This window comes from Quercus lobata, chromosome 8 (assembly GCF_001633185.2).
Source record: "Quercus lobata isolate SW786 chromosome 8, ValleyOak3.0 Primary Assembly, whole genome shotgun sequence".
Taxonomy (NCBI): domain Eukaryota; kingdom Viridiplantae; phylum Streptophyta; class Magnoliopsida; order Fagales; family Fagaceae; genus Quercus; species Quercus lobata.
In genome coordinates, this window is record NC_044911.1 from 61102774 (window position 1) to 61122033 (window position 19260).

The following is a 19260-nucleotide window of genomic DNA, read 5'->3' on the forward strand; positions in this document are numbered from 1 at the left end:
TTGACCATGAGTCAGCCTCGACAGGAGGGTTTTCAATCAAAGGCCCAAAAGGATTTGAAGATACAGGAGTTAGGCGTACAGGTGGGGGAAGTGAACATGACGTTTAAGGAGCCAGTGCACAGAATCGTGGATCAATTCAAAAATGAGCCATACTTTCGGTGGCCAAACAAGATGGGGGGTGACCCGTCAAAGAGAAACCAGAACCTATACTGTACTTACCATAGAGATAAAGGGCATACCACCAAACAGTGCAAGGTGTTAAAAGATCATCTAGAGTAGCTAGTAAAGGCAGGGTATTTGAAAGAGTTTGTAGTGGACCCGAGAAATCAGGAACCCAAGTAGGGTACTCGACCTCGGGTGAATCCTTTCCCACCCCCATTAGGAGTGATAGAAGCCATCCACGCAGCTTCAAAGGATACCCTAGTGTCCAAGGGGAGAGGGGTACTGGCCATGGTGCCGGCAGATGATTGCCCAGGCAAGCAACCCTCCGAGAAGAAGTTAAAGTTCACTCGGGAGCCCATTGCCTTCAATGATGACGATCTAGAAGAAATGATTCAATTGCACGACGATACTTTGGTGGTTACAACCCAAGTAAATGGTTTTATAGTGAACAGAGTAATGATAGATCGAGAGAGTAGTGCTAAAGTGATGTACCCCGACTTGTTCAAAGGGCTTGACCTAAACAATGAAGATCTCTCCAAGTACGATACGCCCCTGGTGGGGTTTAATGGCCAAATGGTGATCCCGGAGGGGCAGATTTTGCTTCCCATGAATATGGAAGGTAAGGAAGTGATGGTGACATTTATAGTGGTCGCTTCGTTTTCTCCGTATACAACAATCCTTCGAAGGCCGTGGATTCATGCAATGGGGGTAGTTTCGTCCACCCTGCATGTGAAGGTCAAATTTTGCACCGAGTTAGGCATCGCTATAGTGAGGGGAAACCAACAAGTGGCTAGGCAGTGCTTGGTGGCCACTGTTAACCAGGAGATCAAACAGAAGGAACCGGCCAAGAAGGTTCCCTTATAGCAACAGGAACCCTAGGAGGAAATGGGGGATAGCTATGCCAAGGACTTAATAAAAGTAAGGATACTGCTGGATGATGATAGAAGTTTTCAAATAGGAGCAAGTATGACGGACAAAGATAGGGTGGAGATGATGCTGTTTCTTATACAGAATATGGACGTATTTGCTTGGAGCCCGTATGAGGTGCCCGAGGTGGACTCCAAATTCATAGTTCACAAGCTTAATGTGGACCCATTGTTCCCTCCCAAAAAGCAGATAAGGAGATTGGCTAAGGAGCACGTTGAAGCCGTTAAGCAAGAGGTTAAGAGGTTGAAGAAGGCTGGGGCAATAAAGGAGGCCTTCTTTCCGGAGTGGCTTGCGAATACCGTGATGGTAAAAAAGAAGAATGGAAAATGGAGGGTTTGTGTTGATTTTACTGATTTGAACCGAGTATGTCCAAAAGACCCATTCCCTATACCAAAGATCGATCAACTGATAGATGCCATGTATGGGCACCCGAGGATGAGCTTTCTGGACATTTTCTAGGGATATCATCAAATAATACAAAAATTGGTTAGTGCCTATTTAAGTGAAACAGTCACGGGAAAAACACGATTAAAAGAATTAAGGATGCTCGATACCGACCAACTTCACACGGAAAAAGTAGGCAGGGGAGCTCGTCGGCAAGCCAGTTGCCACTCACCCAAACGTATTCCCCCGCTGAGTTTCTGTTGGAATCGGGAAGGCATGATATAAGCAATACCCATACATCCCTAACCTTTAAATAATAGTTAGACTAATTGCCACACAAACTGTACTTAAAGTTTATGTCATGGTGGTTTAACTGTAGCCCGTATATCCGATTTAATCTACTCACGCAACTTATGACTCAGTAAAAATTGGGAGGAAGTTGATCAGGACACAAACCGTAAAACCTAAGGGTACTAAGTAAAAGAGGGTCCACGGGAAACCTAACCCCTCCCTTTAAAATGGTCATCAAAGGAAAAAACACTGTATTGGACCCAGAATGTCGATGGAGAGCGATGTCGCCCTCGTGACAATAAGCCACATCCACATCCCTAGGGATGTTGAAAACCTCTCTAAAGTTAGTCAAAGACGCCTCAGTAGACAGAATATGGGAAAATCCCATTCTTATACTCTAAAGCGAAGGAAAAAATTGAAAGAAGAAAAAGAAGTAGAGAAACTTATTGTGGGCTCTAGGAATGGGTGATCCTGATTGAAAAATTTATGCACGGGAGAGGATGCTCGGTAGAGAGGAAGTTGGATGAGAAAGGAAGTAAAAAGTGGAGCGAATACACAGAAGAGACTATTTATAAGAGCTAAGGCATTTAATGAAAAGAAAAACGGGAAAACCTTTTAGAATTCATTTTTATAACCCCCATACACGCAGCCTCGGTTCGCAAACAATCAGGTTATGATGGCGGATAGACCTGACAACCTGGCGTAACGCGTCAGGTTATGATGGCGGTTAGACCTGATAGCCTGGCATAACGCCCCTTTTGAGAGCGCATTAATGACCATCATATCCGTTCAATAACTGATGACTGAGCTTCCCGAGAGGTCTCTAGCGCTTGTCATCCTTGATTCATTCCCGGAAGCCGGACACGAATCAAAGGGGGGCTATTATACAAGGCAGGACCCCAAGCCCATTGTTCCTTGGGCCCTAGCCTAGTGGTACTATACGGGGCAGGGCCCCAAGCCCTGACCTTGTGGTACAGTACATGACCCTGTCCCCATTGCACCTATGGCCTTGATTCAGACACACTATACAGCCAAATCTGAGCCCAAAAACCACAATGAGTCCATCATGTATTGAACTTGTCAAAAGCAAACCCCTGCCGATCAACTTTAACTTGGTTAGGAGTGCAAGCGCTCGGGGGTATAAGTTCTCGACAACCCAGTATTGCCTAAGGGGATATTTTTGCCAGGCGAACTTCTGGAGGTTGGAGTCAATTCCAATGTCATTACCACTGTTTCAATCAAAGCGCATTTTCATTAGAAATAATCAGATTGGACCCCACCCACACAAGTGAGCTGAGGGAATAATCATGACGCCTCCACCAACATGAAGCTATAAAAAGGAGAAGAGAATGAGAGGGGGGGTGAGCAATCGTGGGAGGAAAAGAAGAAAGGAAGAAGAAAGAGAGAGAAAGGATACAAGTGAAACCCTGGAGTGAGTAACACAGAGAGGAGAGTAAGGGTAGTCACTGGGGTTAGGGGAAGCTATAAAGTGATTTGAGGTGGAACTACCCATAGTAGGAAATACCAGACCCACTATACAAGTAGATTGTGAGCCCGATTCTAAGCTCGGTCCACGTAGCAGAATATGGGTACGCACAGCTATCTATCGAGGTTTATGAAAAACAAATTTTCAGCTCTGATTTTCATCCAATCCATGTGTATATATTTAGGCTTTCTTTTCTCATAACCTTAAACATATATAAGGATTATTTTAAGGGTCGTCAAAGGTTGCGCGAGTGTGAAGCAAAGTTATGTTCATGCAAATTGTGACTGGAGACAGAATCTGCCCTAGTTCATCTTTCTCTTAAAGAAGCTGTTGTATTTGTACACCGTAGGGTTTTGTGACCAAGGAGCTTCATGATCTTCATCGTGTGATGAACTGAAGAACTTTGTAACCAATATCTTTCTCAAGTTGGTGAGTAAGCCGCGTACTGAGATCTGCGCATCGAATTGGTTAGTCACATACTGGGAGTCGTGCATTAAAAAGGAGAGATTGTCACTACAGAACAAATCCAATTGGGTATTAGGGTAAGGGTTCAACTATAGGTTGGTATAAGGTACTGGGATTCCTTTACTTGTAACTGTTTGTTGTGATAATAGTGAATTCTCAGGAGTGGTAACCTTAAAATCACTAGATGGAGTTTTTGCCGTATAGGTTTTCCCCATTCGTAAACTAATCACTTTGTCAATATAATTTTCGCTGCATTTAGTTAATTGGTGATTTGTTTGTGCTACCACACGTATTGCATGCTAATTGAATTAATTAATTAACTTGACTAATTAATTTGTTAATTCATCACAATGGGTCAATAAATTCTTGGCCTATCACCCCAAAAACCATTTAAATGAATCTATAAATTTTATAAGGAGACATTTTCTAAATTTAATTTCAATAAGTGAAGTTAAACGATTTTTTTAAATTTATTTAGTTATTGGATTGTGGATTTCATTACACATAGACAAAATCATAGCACCTGTCTTTTATTAGAAAAATATTTAAACTACTATCTTTTACATTATTACATATGATATAAAATATTTAAAATTCCTTAATACCTTATTATATATTATATATTATTAAAAATTTTGATTATTATGAGTGAAAGTTGACATCTCTTTATGATATTTCCATCCACATATAATTACATTAAAACCCTACCTACATACTATTTGTCTACTAGTTGATTAAATAAATAATTAATTAATTAATTAAATGTCTACGTACTTTTGTTTATGATCAAAAGTAAGCGTTGATTTAATAGTAAAGAGTAATTATAACAAAATGAACATTATAGGTTTCAAATTCTATATATGTTTTTTTTTTCTTTTTTGAGAAAGAACATCAGTAACTTTTATTAAGAAAAAACTAGTCATTATCGGCTGAAATTATAGCTTGAAGGTGTGGAGGAACATCCTCCATCCACACCAAAAAACCTCTAACATGTCTTACATGTTTAGCTAGGTTGTGAGCAACAGAGTTACCAAGTCTACGAATATGGGAAAAGGAAATACAACAACTGGTCTATGTGGTCGCTTTGGCTGCTACAAGGATATGACCAAAAGGAGAAAAGGAGTCGTCATCACTTCTAAGGAACTTGATCACAGCTTCAGAATCGCCTTCAAGGATAAAGGAATTTAAGCCAATTTCTTGAGCAAAGTAAATGGCTCTGGCTACAGCCATTGCTTCAACAATATCGGCAGAGTATGGCAGATTCACCAATTTAGATAAGGAAGCAATCGGTTGTCCTAGGGAGTTCCAAATCACGACGCCAAGGCCAGCCTTATGTATCTCTTTGAACGTGGCTCTGTCAAAGTTCACCTTGAAGTTTTCTGCAGGGGGTGGGCTCCATTTGACCCGAGGGTGAGTGCGAACTGGGGATTGGAGCGTTATGACCTGGTTTGCTTGGTGATACTCGGTGAGTGCTTACTTTGCATTCGTGGAGACTTGGCTAACTGGATAATCTTCAATAATGGTTTTGAGCTTATTCCGGTGATACCACACTGTCCAAAGGATCATGGCAAGCAGATTGACGTCTTTTCCTTCATCATGAATGAGTTTGATGAATTCTGAAACAATATGTACATTCTGATCATGGTGAAGCCATAGCTTTGGGACTAAGTTCCAAACTGATGAGTGCCAAGCATTCCCAAAGGGCATTGAATTCACTTTCTGCACTTGATTTACAGTGGTCACAAGTGTCTTCCTCAATCATTTTTCTTCGTCTCAAGTTTCTCTTCACTGGCAGTGCTTCTTTACAGACTCGCCATAAGAAATTCTTCACCTTATTTGGAACCGAAAGGCTCCAAACAAGCTTCCAAATCCCTCCATCTTGTCTTGGATTGGCTGTGGTGGTCTGGTCCATTTCTGCTGCTACAAGAAAATTATAACCAAACTTCACAGTGTAGTTACCCGATGATGTGTATGGCCATATCAGCTTGTCCTCAATATAAGTGTGACACAAAGGTATACTCATTATCAATTCGACCTCTTAAGAGCTGAATAATCCCTGCAATAAACCTGCATCCCATTGCTTTGAAACCAGGTCTATAAGATCATTAACTTTCATATCTTCAAAGCTTGTCACCGGATTTGATAACACTCTTGGATATTCCAAGGAGGGCAGCCAAGCATCATTCCAAACTCCAATCGATTCTCCACAACCCACCCTCCACGTTGCACCTTTCATTAATACATCCCGCCCCTTTAGTATGCTGCTCCAAGCATAGGAGCTTAATGTGGTATCCGAGGCCTCCATTATAGAGCAATGAGGAAAGAATGTTGCTTTGAAGACACGGTAGAACAAGGACTCTTTATGATGCACTAATCTCCAAGCTTGTTTGGCTAATAATGCGTCATTGAAAAGGGCTAAGTCCTTGAACCCCATACCACCAATAGATTTGGGTTTACAAAGTGTTTCCCATTTGACCCAATGGACTTTTCGCCGGTCTCCCTTTTGTCCCCACCAAAACTTTCTAATAATGCTTTCAAATCTTCGTACATCGACCCACCGGCAATTTGAAGCAACTCATTGTATATGTTGGAATGGCTTGGACAACCGCTTTAATTAATATTTCCCTTCCTGCTTGTGACAACAATTTCTCTTTCCACCCTTGGATTTTCCTCCATACCCTCTCCTTAATGTAGTTGAAGCTGGCTTTCTTATTCTTACCAACTAGGGATGGCAGCCCCAAGTATTGCTCATATTGCTTAATCTTCGATACCCCCAAGGCAATCTTGATATGATTTCTTATCTCTTCCATAGTGCACTTGCTGAAAAAGATTGTAGTTTTGCTCTTGTTTATTTGTTGGCCTGAACATTTTGCATAGATATCCAAGATATCAAGGATTTTTTGGCACTCCTATATAGTAACCCTGCAAAACAATAAGCTATCGTCTGCGAAAAGGAGGTGAGTCAAGCTAGGGCCATTTCTACATAAGGAATAACCCTTAATGTCTCCATTTGCTGCTGCATTATTAATTAGGCCATTCAAGCCTTCAGTGTATAATAAGAAGAGAAAGGGAGATAATGGATTGCCTTGTCTGATGCCCCTAGTTGGATGGATCATGCCTTTGGGTTCCCCATTGACAAGAACTGAGTAAGAAACAGTTGTAACACATAACATGATCAGATTAATCCATTTTTCATCAAAACCCATTTTCACCATTACTGCTTTGAGGTATGGCCGTTCAACTCTATCATAAGCTTTACTCATGTCGAGTTTTATAGCCATAAAATTCTCTTTTCCTTTGTGTTTGTGCATACTGTGGAGAGATTCAAAGACTACCAAAATATTATCAGAAATTAAGCGACTTTTTTGTGAAAGCACTTTGGTGTTCCGTAATAATTTTTGGTAGGATCTTTTTTAATCTATTTGCCAAAACTTTAGAAAAAATTTTGTATAGGACATTACACAAACTTTTGAGTCTAAAGTCAGATGCATATTTAGGGTTCTTTTTTTTTTGGAATAAGGGTTATGAATGTATGATTTAGTTGTTCAGGCAATGAGGCAGAATTAAGGAATTTAAGAACTGATTCAGTTACATCATTACCAGTTAAATTCCAAAAATTTTGGTAAAAGAAAGGGGGCATATCATCTAGACCTGGGGCTTTTAGGTGGGCCATCTGTTTTAGTGCTGTTTAAACTTCACCGACTGTGAATGTTGCTGAGAGTTGGGACCTCATGTTTTCACTAATAATGGTATTGATAGAGTTGACATTCATATGGGTTCAGATTGTTGGTGGAGGTAAAGAGCGTCTGAAAGTATTCGACAAAGCAGTGATTTACTTCATTCGGATTTTTCCTCCACTGGCCTGATGTGTCACGAATTCTTAAGATAGAATTTTTCCGCTTTCGCTATGTTGCACGATAATGAAAAAATTTCGAGTTTTTGTCTCCATTTGAAGCCCACAAGACCTTTGCCCGCTAGAACCACATCCTATTTTCCTTATCCATTAGATCAATGATTTCTTGTTTCAACATCCTCACTTCAAAATTCACACCTGTTCTCATTACAACTTCCTTTGCTTTCTTCAAGGCTACCCTCTTTTTTTCTAGTTCTTTTCTTACATTTCCAAAATGATCCCTGTTCCATCTATGTAATTCCTTTCCAGACTTTGCTATTTTTCTCATCACCTCCATAACTGGGTCATAATTGTGTGCATTGGACCATACGGCTTCTACAATTTCAGCACACCCCGGGTTAGACAACCACATCTCTTCGAACCGGAAAGGTTTGGCTGTAGGGTGAAACTCCAAACCCTCTGGTACGATCCACAGAGGTCTATGATCGGATGTATCTGAGTAAAGATGGTGGACTTTGGTACCTGCAAAATTCAACAGCCATTCATTGTCAACAAAACCACGATCCAACCTCTCCCATATCAAGTGTCCATCAGCAAAGTGTTTTTGCCAAGTGTATTGTGGTCCAACATATCCAAGATCAACAAATCTGCATTCATCAACTATATCTCGAAAAAGTTGCATTTGATTTTGGCTTCTATTGTTGCCCCCTAATTTCTCAGAGCTTTGCAATAGTTCGTTGAAATCTCCTGCGCACAGCCATGGCAAGTTGAATCTGCTGTTCAATTGGTGAAGCATACTCCATGATTCAGTTCTCTTATGTGTCATTGGCTCCCCATAGAAGCCAGTCATCCTCCATGCATCTGCCTTCCCTTTATTTATTATTGCATCATGTGGTATTTGGAGAAAGTCTCTACTTTCAAATCAATTGAATTTCACTAGTATAATGCTAGACCTCTCCCTTTGTTGTTTCTCTCTACAAAAAACAAATTTTCAAAATCCAAGTTGCGTTTGATTTCCTTTAGCCTTGCTTCATCCACCCAAGTTTCGGCTAAGAACACGGCGGAGGGATCTTTTGCTCGAACCACTACTTCCAGCTCCTTCCTTATACGTAGGTTCCCAAGCCCACGACAGTTCCAAAACATGAAACTCATTGGTGATGGCGGGGCTACACCGTAGCCTCCACCATTGATTCTTCTTGGCCATATTCTGTAGTGACCTGAATTTTTTTTGTTGGTTGTGTGTGAACAGTTTCCTCCCTTTCTCGATTTCTTTTCTCCAAGGATACAGTTTACATATGAGACTCTGAAAGATTGGGGCCACGTGCCAATTTTTTCCATGTATGTGTGCCTTAATGATCCGTGTGTGATTTGCCTTGCAAGCTGTCAAAATTATTTCCAGAAATATCTTCATTAAGATCCGTAGTGATTGAGATGGTATCCATTACTGAGGTGGAATTACTACTGGTGTCAAATTTCTTTAAAGTCAAATCAATGGCATTTAATTGTGCTTCAAATTCCTTGGACTTGTTTTGGGAAGTTTGGACCTACAAAATTGAGTGAACCACCTCAAAGTTTGTATCGCATTCAGTTACCTCTTGCCCCTTTAATTCTAAGAATTTTGAGATTGTGGAATTTTGGTCTCTGTAATTACTATCCGCACCGTTAGCAATTGTTGCAGAGGATCCTGGAGTTACAAGTTTTGAAACGGTAGCGCTGTCCTCATTAATGTCATCGGCCTGCATTGAATTATCACCGGCATTCTGGACTTCCATCGTCTCAGGTTGAGGTTGGGGGTCTGTTAAGGTAGAGTTCATCGGTGAAGATTGTCCAAAACCATCTCCTATTCCTGAGACCGTAGTGACTGATATCTTTCCCGAGTTATGAGGTAGAGCGCAAAGCCAAGCTCCATACTCCTGCTGTTCCTGCGTTAGCTTACCTTTACTGGCTAGCCAGATTTCGCATTCCTTGTCTACATGGGAAACTCTACCACACCAATAGCAGAAGTTTGGTAGTTTTTCATACGTAAAGGCAACCCAAATGAATTCATCAGCATTTGTGGCAATTTTCCTACCCCTACAAAGCGGTTTTAAGACATCTATCTCAACTCTGACTCAAAGAAAATCCCCTCCTACCATCTCCTTCGTATGTTCAGATGGAATTACTGTACCTATGGTTTCTCCAATTTCCATTGCTACCTCAAGATCGAGCATGCTCATTGGTAATCCATGCAATTGGACCCAAAAAGTTAATTTTGTGAACCTCAGCTATTTGGCAGGAATCGAAAAATCATAACGCTGGAGAATGACCACATGTTTATCAAATGACCATGGCTCTATTGCTAGTACCCGTTCCGCATCAGTCTCTAGTTAAAACACAAAGGGGAGAATATGATGACCAGCCTCTCTGATCTTGAAATCTTTTCGTGCCCTCCAAAGTGGCTTAAAAGTTCTTCCTACAGCTTCAATATTGAGTGCTCTTCTTGTCATAAATTTTGCTGCAAGTACATATTCTCGACTGGTAAGGTGCTTCGACTTCTTGAGATTGAGCTTGACATCTTCAGTTGTAGTTAGGGAGAGTTTCTTCCAATCTTTCAGGACTTCTTCCATGGTTTAGAATTAGGAGACACAATACACTTGTTTGGGCACAAATGGATTGTTGGAAAAAGAAAGTTTCTGTATAAAAAGCAAAAGTGTTTCCCCACCCCAATGAAAAAGGACCACAAGCCCTACTAATAACCTTGTTATTAGAGGGAGCAAAGTATCATTCCTAGGAAGATAATGTAGATTCTACTTTCTAACTTCTCAGCGGAGAGAGTAGAGAGAGAAAAAAAAGATGATACATATTCTATATATGCAAAAACAAAAATGATCATATCAAAACGAAAAATTATTACCTCTTGCATAAACTCTCCTCCCCCCTCACCAACTCTCATACTCATGAGTGGAACTCATTCTATTGTGAGAGGTGATCCGAATTTATTTCGGACGTCCCTAATAATTTTTTCATAAAAATTAGGGGCTGATGGACTTTTACTTCTCTTTGTTTCATGGGCCTACACCATCAATATTGAAATCAAGCATTTACTCACAAAAAGAGGAGCGGAGTAAGATGAAGGGACCACAGATTAGACCCGGCCATCTGCATAGGACCTTTAAGAATTTCTGTTTAATTATTGACACAACTTAAGAAATCCTGTTTGTTCACACTTTACAGGTTTAATCACTGGCCCATCAGCGTAATTCCTGATATGGGCTTGGTTTGATCTGTTCATCGAATGGGCCTTTTATGTAAGAGATGTGAGTCTGGACGGGTGTGTAAGTTCGGGCTTTTTATTTGCCAAGAATTAGAACCCATTACAAAAACCATTTTGTTTAAGACTTACAATATGATTTTTGAAAGAATAAAGGAAATGGAATTTACATTTTGGTTTGCTGAAGATTGGCATGTACTTTGTAATTCTAGAAATACGTAGTCATCTAGATGTAACCTATTATGATAATCTTAACAACTTTTTTTGAGACGCAAGTAGTAAATCACTAATCCAAATTGGAGTTGTAGTGCCAACTTTCAAGGTTTTAAAATCAGGATTGCACAAAAGGGACCCAAAAAATAAGGTTATAGTAATACAAACACAAGGTTTTTTTACAGAACCCGACACGATATTTGATTGTTGTTACCATGTATACAATCGTGTACTTTGTTGATCTAAGGTCCTATGCCAAAAAAAAAAAACAATTTGAAATTCATTTATGGTTTGGATTAATTAGTATTATTAACTGTGAAAGGAAGGTCTATGTAAATATAAAGTATGCAACATGTGGACATGGACACAAATCCACTGTCATATGATTGAAAAATATAATTTGAGTCATTTATATACTAGTATGCTACTCAAACCTCAAATGAATATACCTCTTGGATCTTAATGGTGGATGGAATAGAATGTACACTATCTATATCAAGAAAAAATTTAAAGAGGCATAGGAGTACCAAGGAAAACAGTGGGTAGAACAAGCATCCAAATGCACTATGATTGAAAACAGTATACATTATGAAACAAAATTAGAGGATACCAATCCATTCAAACATCGTAACACAATAATTGTTTATCTAACATTCTTAGAAAGCATTTCTCCTTTCCACTTGATACCTAGAAAAGGCCTAAAATGTGTACAGGCAGCTCCCATCATCACTTCTAGCAGTCGGGTCAAAGTTTTGTGCATTTGGATCAGTACAACCTTCAGGAACAGGAAATTTTACTTGCTGGGCTGCTTTGCCTGCACCAGAACATGACAAAAGCTTAGGAGAATTCCTTTTTATACTTTAAGTGTGTGTGCACATAAAGGAGAAAGGAGAGGGATATTTGAAACTAAGGACTTTCACTTCATAAAGCATGATTTCGAACACTATAATCCTCGCTTAATAGAGCAAGTGATAAAATACAGTTTATCCCAAAAAGTGGAACTCAACATGTGGGTATAACTATTATTCTAACATTTCTCCTCAGGTGTGAATTCAAACAAAATCTTTAATAATTGGATGTGACATTTTTAAATTTTTAAACAAGAGGTAAAGTGAAGACAAAATGCATACTCGAGATTTACATGCTTTGATGGTATGATAAAATAGTCCAAAAGCTTAAATTATGAATTTAATCATTTAACCATTATTCTAACAATAATTCTACAAAGAATGGTGCAAACCTCCCATCAAGGCCCCTAGGATCAAGGGAGCTAACCATAGAAATTTCCACTTTTAATAGCATCCTCATTTGCCTCTCCAAGAGCAGCCTCGCTCAAGTACTTGTCAGCAAGTTGGACTCTCTTCACATTCTCTTGCTCTTGGACAAGCATATTTCCATACTCAAGGAGCTTCTCAATGGTCATCCTTGGCTGCTCGAAAGTTGGGGGTCCTTCCTTTGAGTTCACAAGTTTCTTCCCAACGCCGTCTACCCCAACAGTTGAAACCCACTTTCTCACTTCATCATCATAAACTCTGGCCCTAAGGGCTCCAAAGAAATCTGCAAAAGCATGGATAGTGTAAATCATATCAAACACAATTACCAATATTTTGCTATATATTTATCAATTAATCCAAGCTGAAGGGAATAAAGAATCAACCTTTACGTGGAAATATGCTAATTTGTTCACATTTTGGCATCAGAAAAAAGAGTCTTAGGCCTCAATTAGATTATGTCACATAGAAAATTTTGTAACTAGTTCATAGAACTCCCACTTCTATAAGGTTTAAGAGAGGCCTCAATGAGATAATGTCACATACAACATATGAAAATTCAGATATAAATAGGGATCTATATTCCATATTAACTAAGAATTACTAATAAGAAATTATCTTTCTAGTTAGAAGCATACCAATTGATTGGCCAGGGAAGGTGTCAACAAGCTTGACAATGTCATCCACAGGAACATTGTCAGTCCTGAAGATCCCTGTGCAGACACCAATTCGGTCTTCCCGGGTAGGTGCCCAGTAGAACTTCTCCATACGACCATCACGGATGAGAGGAGCATATAATGTTGAGAAATCGTTACCAGTGACTATGATGGGGACACGGGGGTTGTCCTCCTTGTTGTACATACCAGGGAGCTGGACATTTGTTGGGTTATCAGCTATGTTCATAAGGGTGGCATTAACCATTTGGTTGTTGACAGTGTATTGGGTTGTTCCACCAAGCCTACCAGCTCCTGCATCAAGATCATTGATGAAGAGGCAGCACATTTTTCCCTTCCTGATAATATCAGCTGCCTCACGGTACCTTTGTCTGATCAATTTTGCAGGCTCTCCTGCGTTCCCACTTTCCAGTTCTCCAGCACTCATCATGATGGGGCTGAAATTTCATTGTTGTAGTTAAGATTGAAGCATAAGCAGCATGAACATATCTCTTAATAAAGGTTTAAATTTGGAATGTGCAAATTAGTCCTAATCTCATATTAATTTCTGTAAGGCCCACAAGAAAAAGAACAAGAAGAAACATGCAACTTACTTGATTCCCATCTTGGCAAAGACAAGCTCACACTGGAATGATTTCCCTTGACCTTTACCTCCCCAAATACCCAAGATGAGAGGAACCTGTGATAAAATCAAGTGAATTGTTCACTTTTGTAGTATTATAGCAAAATAAAAGACTAAGGGAACCTAGAAAAAAATTTTGAAGAGTGATGCTACGTGATATAACTATTACAAATTTTACTATATAGAAATTAACTGACGTGTTAACTTTTAAAACACAAAACAAAAATAATCAAAATTTTGTATTTACTATGTTATTTATGCAGAATCAATGTAGTAAATTAGTAGTAGCTTAGAACTTTCCAACTTTGAAATTAATCAAACAGTTATAGATTATAGAATACCTTGATGTTAGGTAGGGACATGAAGTTCTTGGTGATGTGAACAACAAGCTTGTCCATGAAGGCAGGTGCAATGTAAAAACCATCCATGTTGTTGTCCAAGTTGTACCTAAAGAATTAATCAAAATCAGCAAATGATCAAAACCAACATCATCACAGTTCAAGTAGAAGTATATATAAGCAAGCACTATGTGAATCAACAACTTGCATATCGAGTAGTTCTCTTACTGGCGAAGTCCAGTGCTGATGTAATCATAAGAACTCATGACAGCATAGTGAGTTCCAGCTCCAGTTGGTGCCTGGAAGAGTGTGTCAACCATACCCTTTCCTCTGGTGATGTCTTGCTGGTCATCGGATTCGTCAAAAGCAAGGCCTTTCCATTTGTCCTTGTTGGTCTGCTTATCCTCCTCAACCTCTGCAACAACCTTGAAGCTCCCATTGGAAGCCTTGGGGTTGGTGATTCTTGAGGTCACTTTCTTCAAGCTGCTGCCCAAAAAGGCCGAGCTGGGAACTGAAGCACCAGCACCAGTGCTGTTCAAGCTCAGCTGCATCAACACATACCACATAGTTTAATGACAAACTCATACAATGAAAACCCAACTCTTCCGGAACAGGTTAAAGACATACTCGTACGATGAAAACCACATAACTCAGCTTAACGGTTTCCAATTTTATTTTATTAATGATCACCAGAGAAACACAAGGATCCTTGTGTCAATTTTTCTTTGGTCAAAATATGAAGAAAATTAAAGAAAGGGAACCTTTCTTTTTCACTTTTCCTTCAAAACAAAAGGAATTATGGCTACGTGCATGCATAGATACATTCATACATATGCCTATGCTTAATATATGAATACTTGTAGCAACTACTAGAGGCTAAACCTAAGTAAATAACAACACCATATAGTCACAAGACAGCTCGAACTCCTAGGAAATAAGATATACACACATACATACACATCTAGTTTTTACTATATTAGTAGGATATGATATAAAATTATAACGTTTGCTCCATAATGATTACTGCTAACAATTTCTTTTTAATTTAAACATAATTCAATTCAGATAATTTATTCGGACACAAAAGAATTATCCATACCTAATCATGGACACTTCTATAAGTATGCAAAACAACTTCAAAATGAATTGTTGGTCCATGTCTACCAAGTTCATAAAACAACTGATAATAAAGTATAAACTAATACATACATAAGTACATTATGTACATATATATTAATTGGGTATTGATAAAAAAATGATAGACATGATCAGCAAAGGCTTCAAATGGGCAGGAAAGACACCATACCGGTGCTCGGTTGACGGCTCCAATGGTGGAGAAAGTGGCAGCCATCAGTGTCTAGTAAGAATGTCGCAGATTGGAGAGAGGCACTATTGCCAGTAGTGTAAGCTAAAAGCAGAAGAAGTAGACTTTTGTGGAGAGAAATTGAGATCACTGATGAGACTTATAGTAGTTTCAAGATTGAGATATCCTGAGGATTGGTTTGTGAGTTCTTAACGTCCACACAATAAAGATTGCCTAGCTGACACGTGGCAAACCGAGGGAGGTTGAAACCGAGACCTCATTGGTCCTTGAGGCTAACAATGAAGCTGTTATCTTCTCCACTAAAAATTGAAGTCAATCTATTACCACAAGCATAGAAAAACAAAGTTCATTACTTGTTTTTTTCTGTATTTGATTTGTGCAAGGGAACTTTCTAGCAACACAGAATATTATTTAGATGAGGTGAATACTGAATAGAATGTGTGTGATGCGATTTCCCTCCCAAAATTGAGGTGGGTTTTGTGGTGAATTTGCTGCTAAGGGTCCCACATACATGGCCGGATTTGGAAGGAATATTTTCATAAAAAGAAATTTCTTAGTTTTTCAGGACCATAGAAATTTGATTATTAAGGAATTTATGATTTCATATAAATGCTTCAGGCTTCAGCTACAGTAAGTTTTATTGTGAAATGTTACTTTTTAAAATTTTTTTTTTTTTTAAAAAAAATTTGAGAAACAATACCCTTTGGTATTATTCATGAAATTGGAAAGTCATCAACAACAACAAAATGTAAAATGTCTGGTGAAACATATTTTATCTAAACTAGCAAAGAAAAGAAAATCCTAGCTCACTTTGCTAAGGCATGGACTATAGCATTGCCTTACCTCCTAATAAGAGAGAATAAGAGAGAATGAATAGATTCATAACAAACCCACAATAGATTTAGAAAATAGTCCCCCACAGAAAGGGCCTTAACAACAACTTTGAACTTCAAAGTCTCCTTCAAATACAGACTGGAAAAACCCGAGTTTCACGATAAATTGAACTGCTCATCTAGCTGCCATCATTTCCAACATCTCCACTGATGAAGTTGGGAAAATTTTCTCAGATAAAGTAGCCATTACTTCCGTTAGAGCAGCTAAATGTTACTGTTTAACAACAACAAAATTATTGTAAAATGTTACTATAAAGTAATGTAAATTTTGAATTGTCGAGCACCGCATCAATACAAAATCATCTTTCATTGTATAGCATTTGACACGTAAGCGTGTTAGATGAATTTAATGGATACCACATGTTACATTTGATAACCATATTTAAAAATCACCAATTATTTTTTCTTTTCTTTTTTTGGGAAAAATGACAGATTTTTTTCAATAATCAAAAGTTTCTTACATCATCCTGTATATAACTCAAGATGAAGTCTGGCACTTCTTCAGGTCAGACCAATTTATAGTTGAATGACCCTAAAATTTGTATGACAAATAGCATAGGAATTAGAGAAATAGTAGATGTTTTAATTTTTAAGGGCTCTGCTCTGGGGCTATTTGCCAGCAACTCCTCTTCGGTATTGATCTCTATTACTTTTGTAGTACTATTTTGTTTTCAATCTTGTTTATTATTGTTTAATGGTCACAACGCCGTGTGATGTGCCAAAAAAATTTGACAATTTTTTTTTTTTTTGTTAAGTGAAAAATAAAAATAATATATGAGACTTATAAACATTACTTCAAAGTCTTTTTAAAATGATGTAATTATTTTTTATCAAAGTATATGTAAAGAAAGGAAGTACACGACGATTGAATTGGAAACTTCTAGTTTTATTTCTATATCAAAGAGTACAAATTAATTAGCAATCTAATCTCTATCTCTAACATAACAGAGTAACAGAAAATGGCACCAAAAACAAGTAAATTAACTAACTCCCTAACTTAACCAATCAAAGCTTGACAGCTGGACCGCCTAACTGCTCTTCTTTCTTTCCTTCACACGTGCAACCCGTGCTGAACTAACTGATGTCATTTCTTCTTCCTCTTATCGTTTGCTTCATTCTGACATTTAGCCATCACTTCAGTTTCAACAAAATAGTTGATATAATATATTAGATTTTCTAAATTAAGGGTCCATTTGAATAGAACTTATTTTGTTGAAATAGAAAACTGAAAACACTGTAGCAAAATAATTTTTAAATGTATGAATAGTACCGTAGGACCCATTTTTAATGAAAAAGTTGCTGAAAAATGAAATTTGTAAGTCCTGTAAACAGTGCTGGGATCCACTAATGTGCTAAAAAGGAGTTGAAAAGTCAAATAGTGCGGCTACTGTTCATGAACAGTAGCCGTTTGTCTCCTGAAACGGGTGCCAAAAAAAAAAAAAGAGAGGGAAAACACAAGACTCAAAACGCCAAACGTGTATCCAAATCCACACTAAGTCATCTATCTTTATTATTTGAAAGTATTCTAAATTTTGTAATTTTTTTTTCATTTTCAAGAAACCATAATTCATTTTACATTCAATTATTATATCAGACAAGATATTTTTGCAAATAATGTAAGGTGTTATTAGAATTTGTTTCTAGTGCTCCTTTCAAACTCTTTACCACCTATTCATCTTGAATAGCCTAAAAAGTAAGTAGATATAAATAACATTATCACTTGTATTAGAAGAAAAAAATATAGGACTTTCATAACATAAGTAAAATGTAATTGTATCAAAAATCTGCTAACATTACACTGAAAATGTGACATAATTATCAATGAAACAACTCCTCCTTTTATACAAACTTCTCATCCTAAAGCATCAATGAAGTAAACCGAATAGACTGAAATGGTCCAAAATAGACCACTTAGATAGAAATAGACCGTATGGACCAAAATGAACCAAATGGACTGAACTGGACCGAATGAAACAAAGTGGACCGAAATAGACTGAAATGCTACGCTAATGTAGTTCAACAGAAACATAGCAACAATAAATATTACGCTTCGATTTTTAGATATTATATAGATTAGTCAGGTTTTTTTCTTTTTTAACAATTATATAAGGAAGAGTAGATAGTTTGATCATGTTCAGAAAATAGCAATGTATCAAATATAAAAATAAAAATAAAAATAAAAAAAGAGGTAGAGAATGACCCAAAATATTATTAGTAGAAGTAATTAAAAAAATATAAATAAATAAATAAATAAAACATTTCAATTAAGGAAGTAACAAGGAGTACTGCTTCAAATAGAATAAAATAGAGGAAAAAAATATATTTAGCTGACTTTAACTAATTTATTGAGGAACCATAGGCGTCTCAAAATTTTGGAATTAAGATTTGTTGTTGTAGTAGTAGTATTTAAGCACAATTTTTAAAACCTCACATTTTTAAATATAATTTGGCATTAAGGCTTGTTGTTGTTGAAATAGTAAGGGGTTATCTTGCCTAAGACCCCTACCTCCCTTTAAATACCAGCCAAAGAATCATTCTCATCAATAGAAAATCTAGCGGTGCACATAGGATTGCATCTTAGGTGATGTGGCCATGAAAGATTAATCTCTTACTTCTTTAAGTTACGATTTCAGTGCATTTTAAGTGCATGTGTAATAGAGTGTGTACCGGTATTTTTCCATACCTGAAACCAAACTGGTACCTTCGCTGTCCATGAATTGTTCTTCTTGGAAACTAGCTTGATTTTGGCAAGACACCACCCCCGTTTAAATGGCATAAAAATTGGAAAAAGAGTAGGCTAAAAGCACCATCTTAAACGTTGAAATCTTGTGCATCTCACGCGTAAATGCACTAAAGAAATGACTGCAAGATTATATACAACACTAGCAAACTTCTCAAACTAAAATATTACACATCAGAATGTTGGTTCAGCCCCTTGGGTATGTTAGCCGTCCATCTAGAAGTAACTTCAAGAAATTAATATACAAAAAGGACACAAAGGCAACTTCCACTTCAGAATTATAAATGTTAGAGAAAAGCATTAATCACATTTACGTTTAAACTTCAAAAGGACTAGTCAAGTTACAATTGGGATTGCTCGTAATCCA

General features: G+C 37.8%; 2 protein-coding genes across 3 annotated transcripts; one reads left to right on the plus strand and one right to left on the minus strand.

Annotated features, from left to right (window-relative positions):
- The first annotated feature begins 450 nt into the window (after window positions 1-450).
- LOC115957182 lies at window positions 451-1026 on the plus strand. The gene has a single exon (XM_031075396.1). The coding sequence runs from the start codon at window positions 451-453 to the stop codon at window positions 1024-1026; it is 576 nt and encodes a 191-aa protein (XP_030931256.1).
- Window positions 1027-11570: 10544 nt separating this feature from the next.
- LOC115955389 (ribulose bisphosphate carboxylase/oxygenase activase, chloroplastic) lies at window positions 11571-15703 on the minus strand. Of its 2 annotated transcripts, none has more exons than XM_031073502.1 (7): window positions 15243-15703; window positions 14165-14481; window positions 13940-14045; window positions 13570-13655; window positions 12941-13413; window positions 12307-12588; window positions 11571-11845 (listed from the first exon to the last, which is right to left on the minus strand). In XM_031073502.1, exons 1-7 carry the CDS (start codon window positions 15285-15287, stop codon window positions 11730-11732), a joined length of 1425 nt encoding a protein of 474 aa, XP_030929362.1. In that variant the 5' UTR covers window positions 15288-15703; the 3' UTR covers window positions 11571-11729. The 2 variants fall into 2 exon arrangements, with proteins under 2 accessions (XP_030929362.1, XP_030929363.1); XM_031073503.1 differs by having other exon boundaries at window positions 12272-12588; window positions 15243-15609.
- Window positions 15704-19260: the final 3557 nt, after the last annotated feature.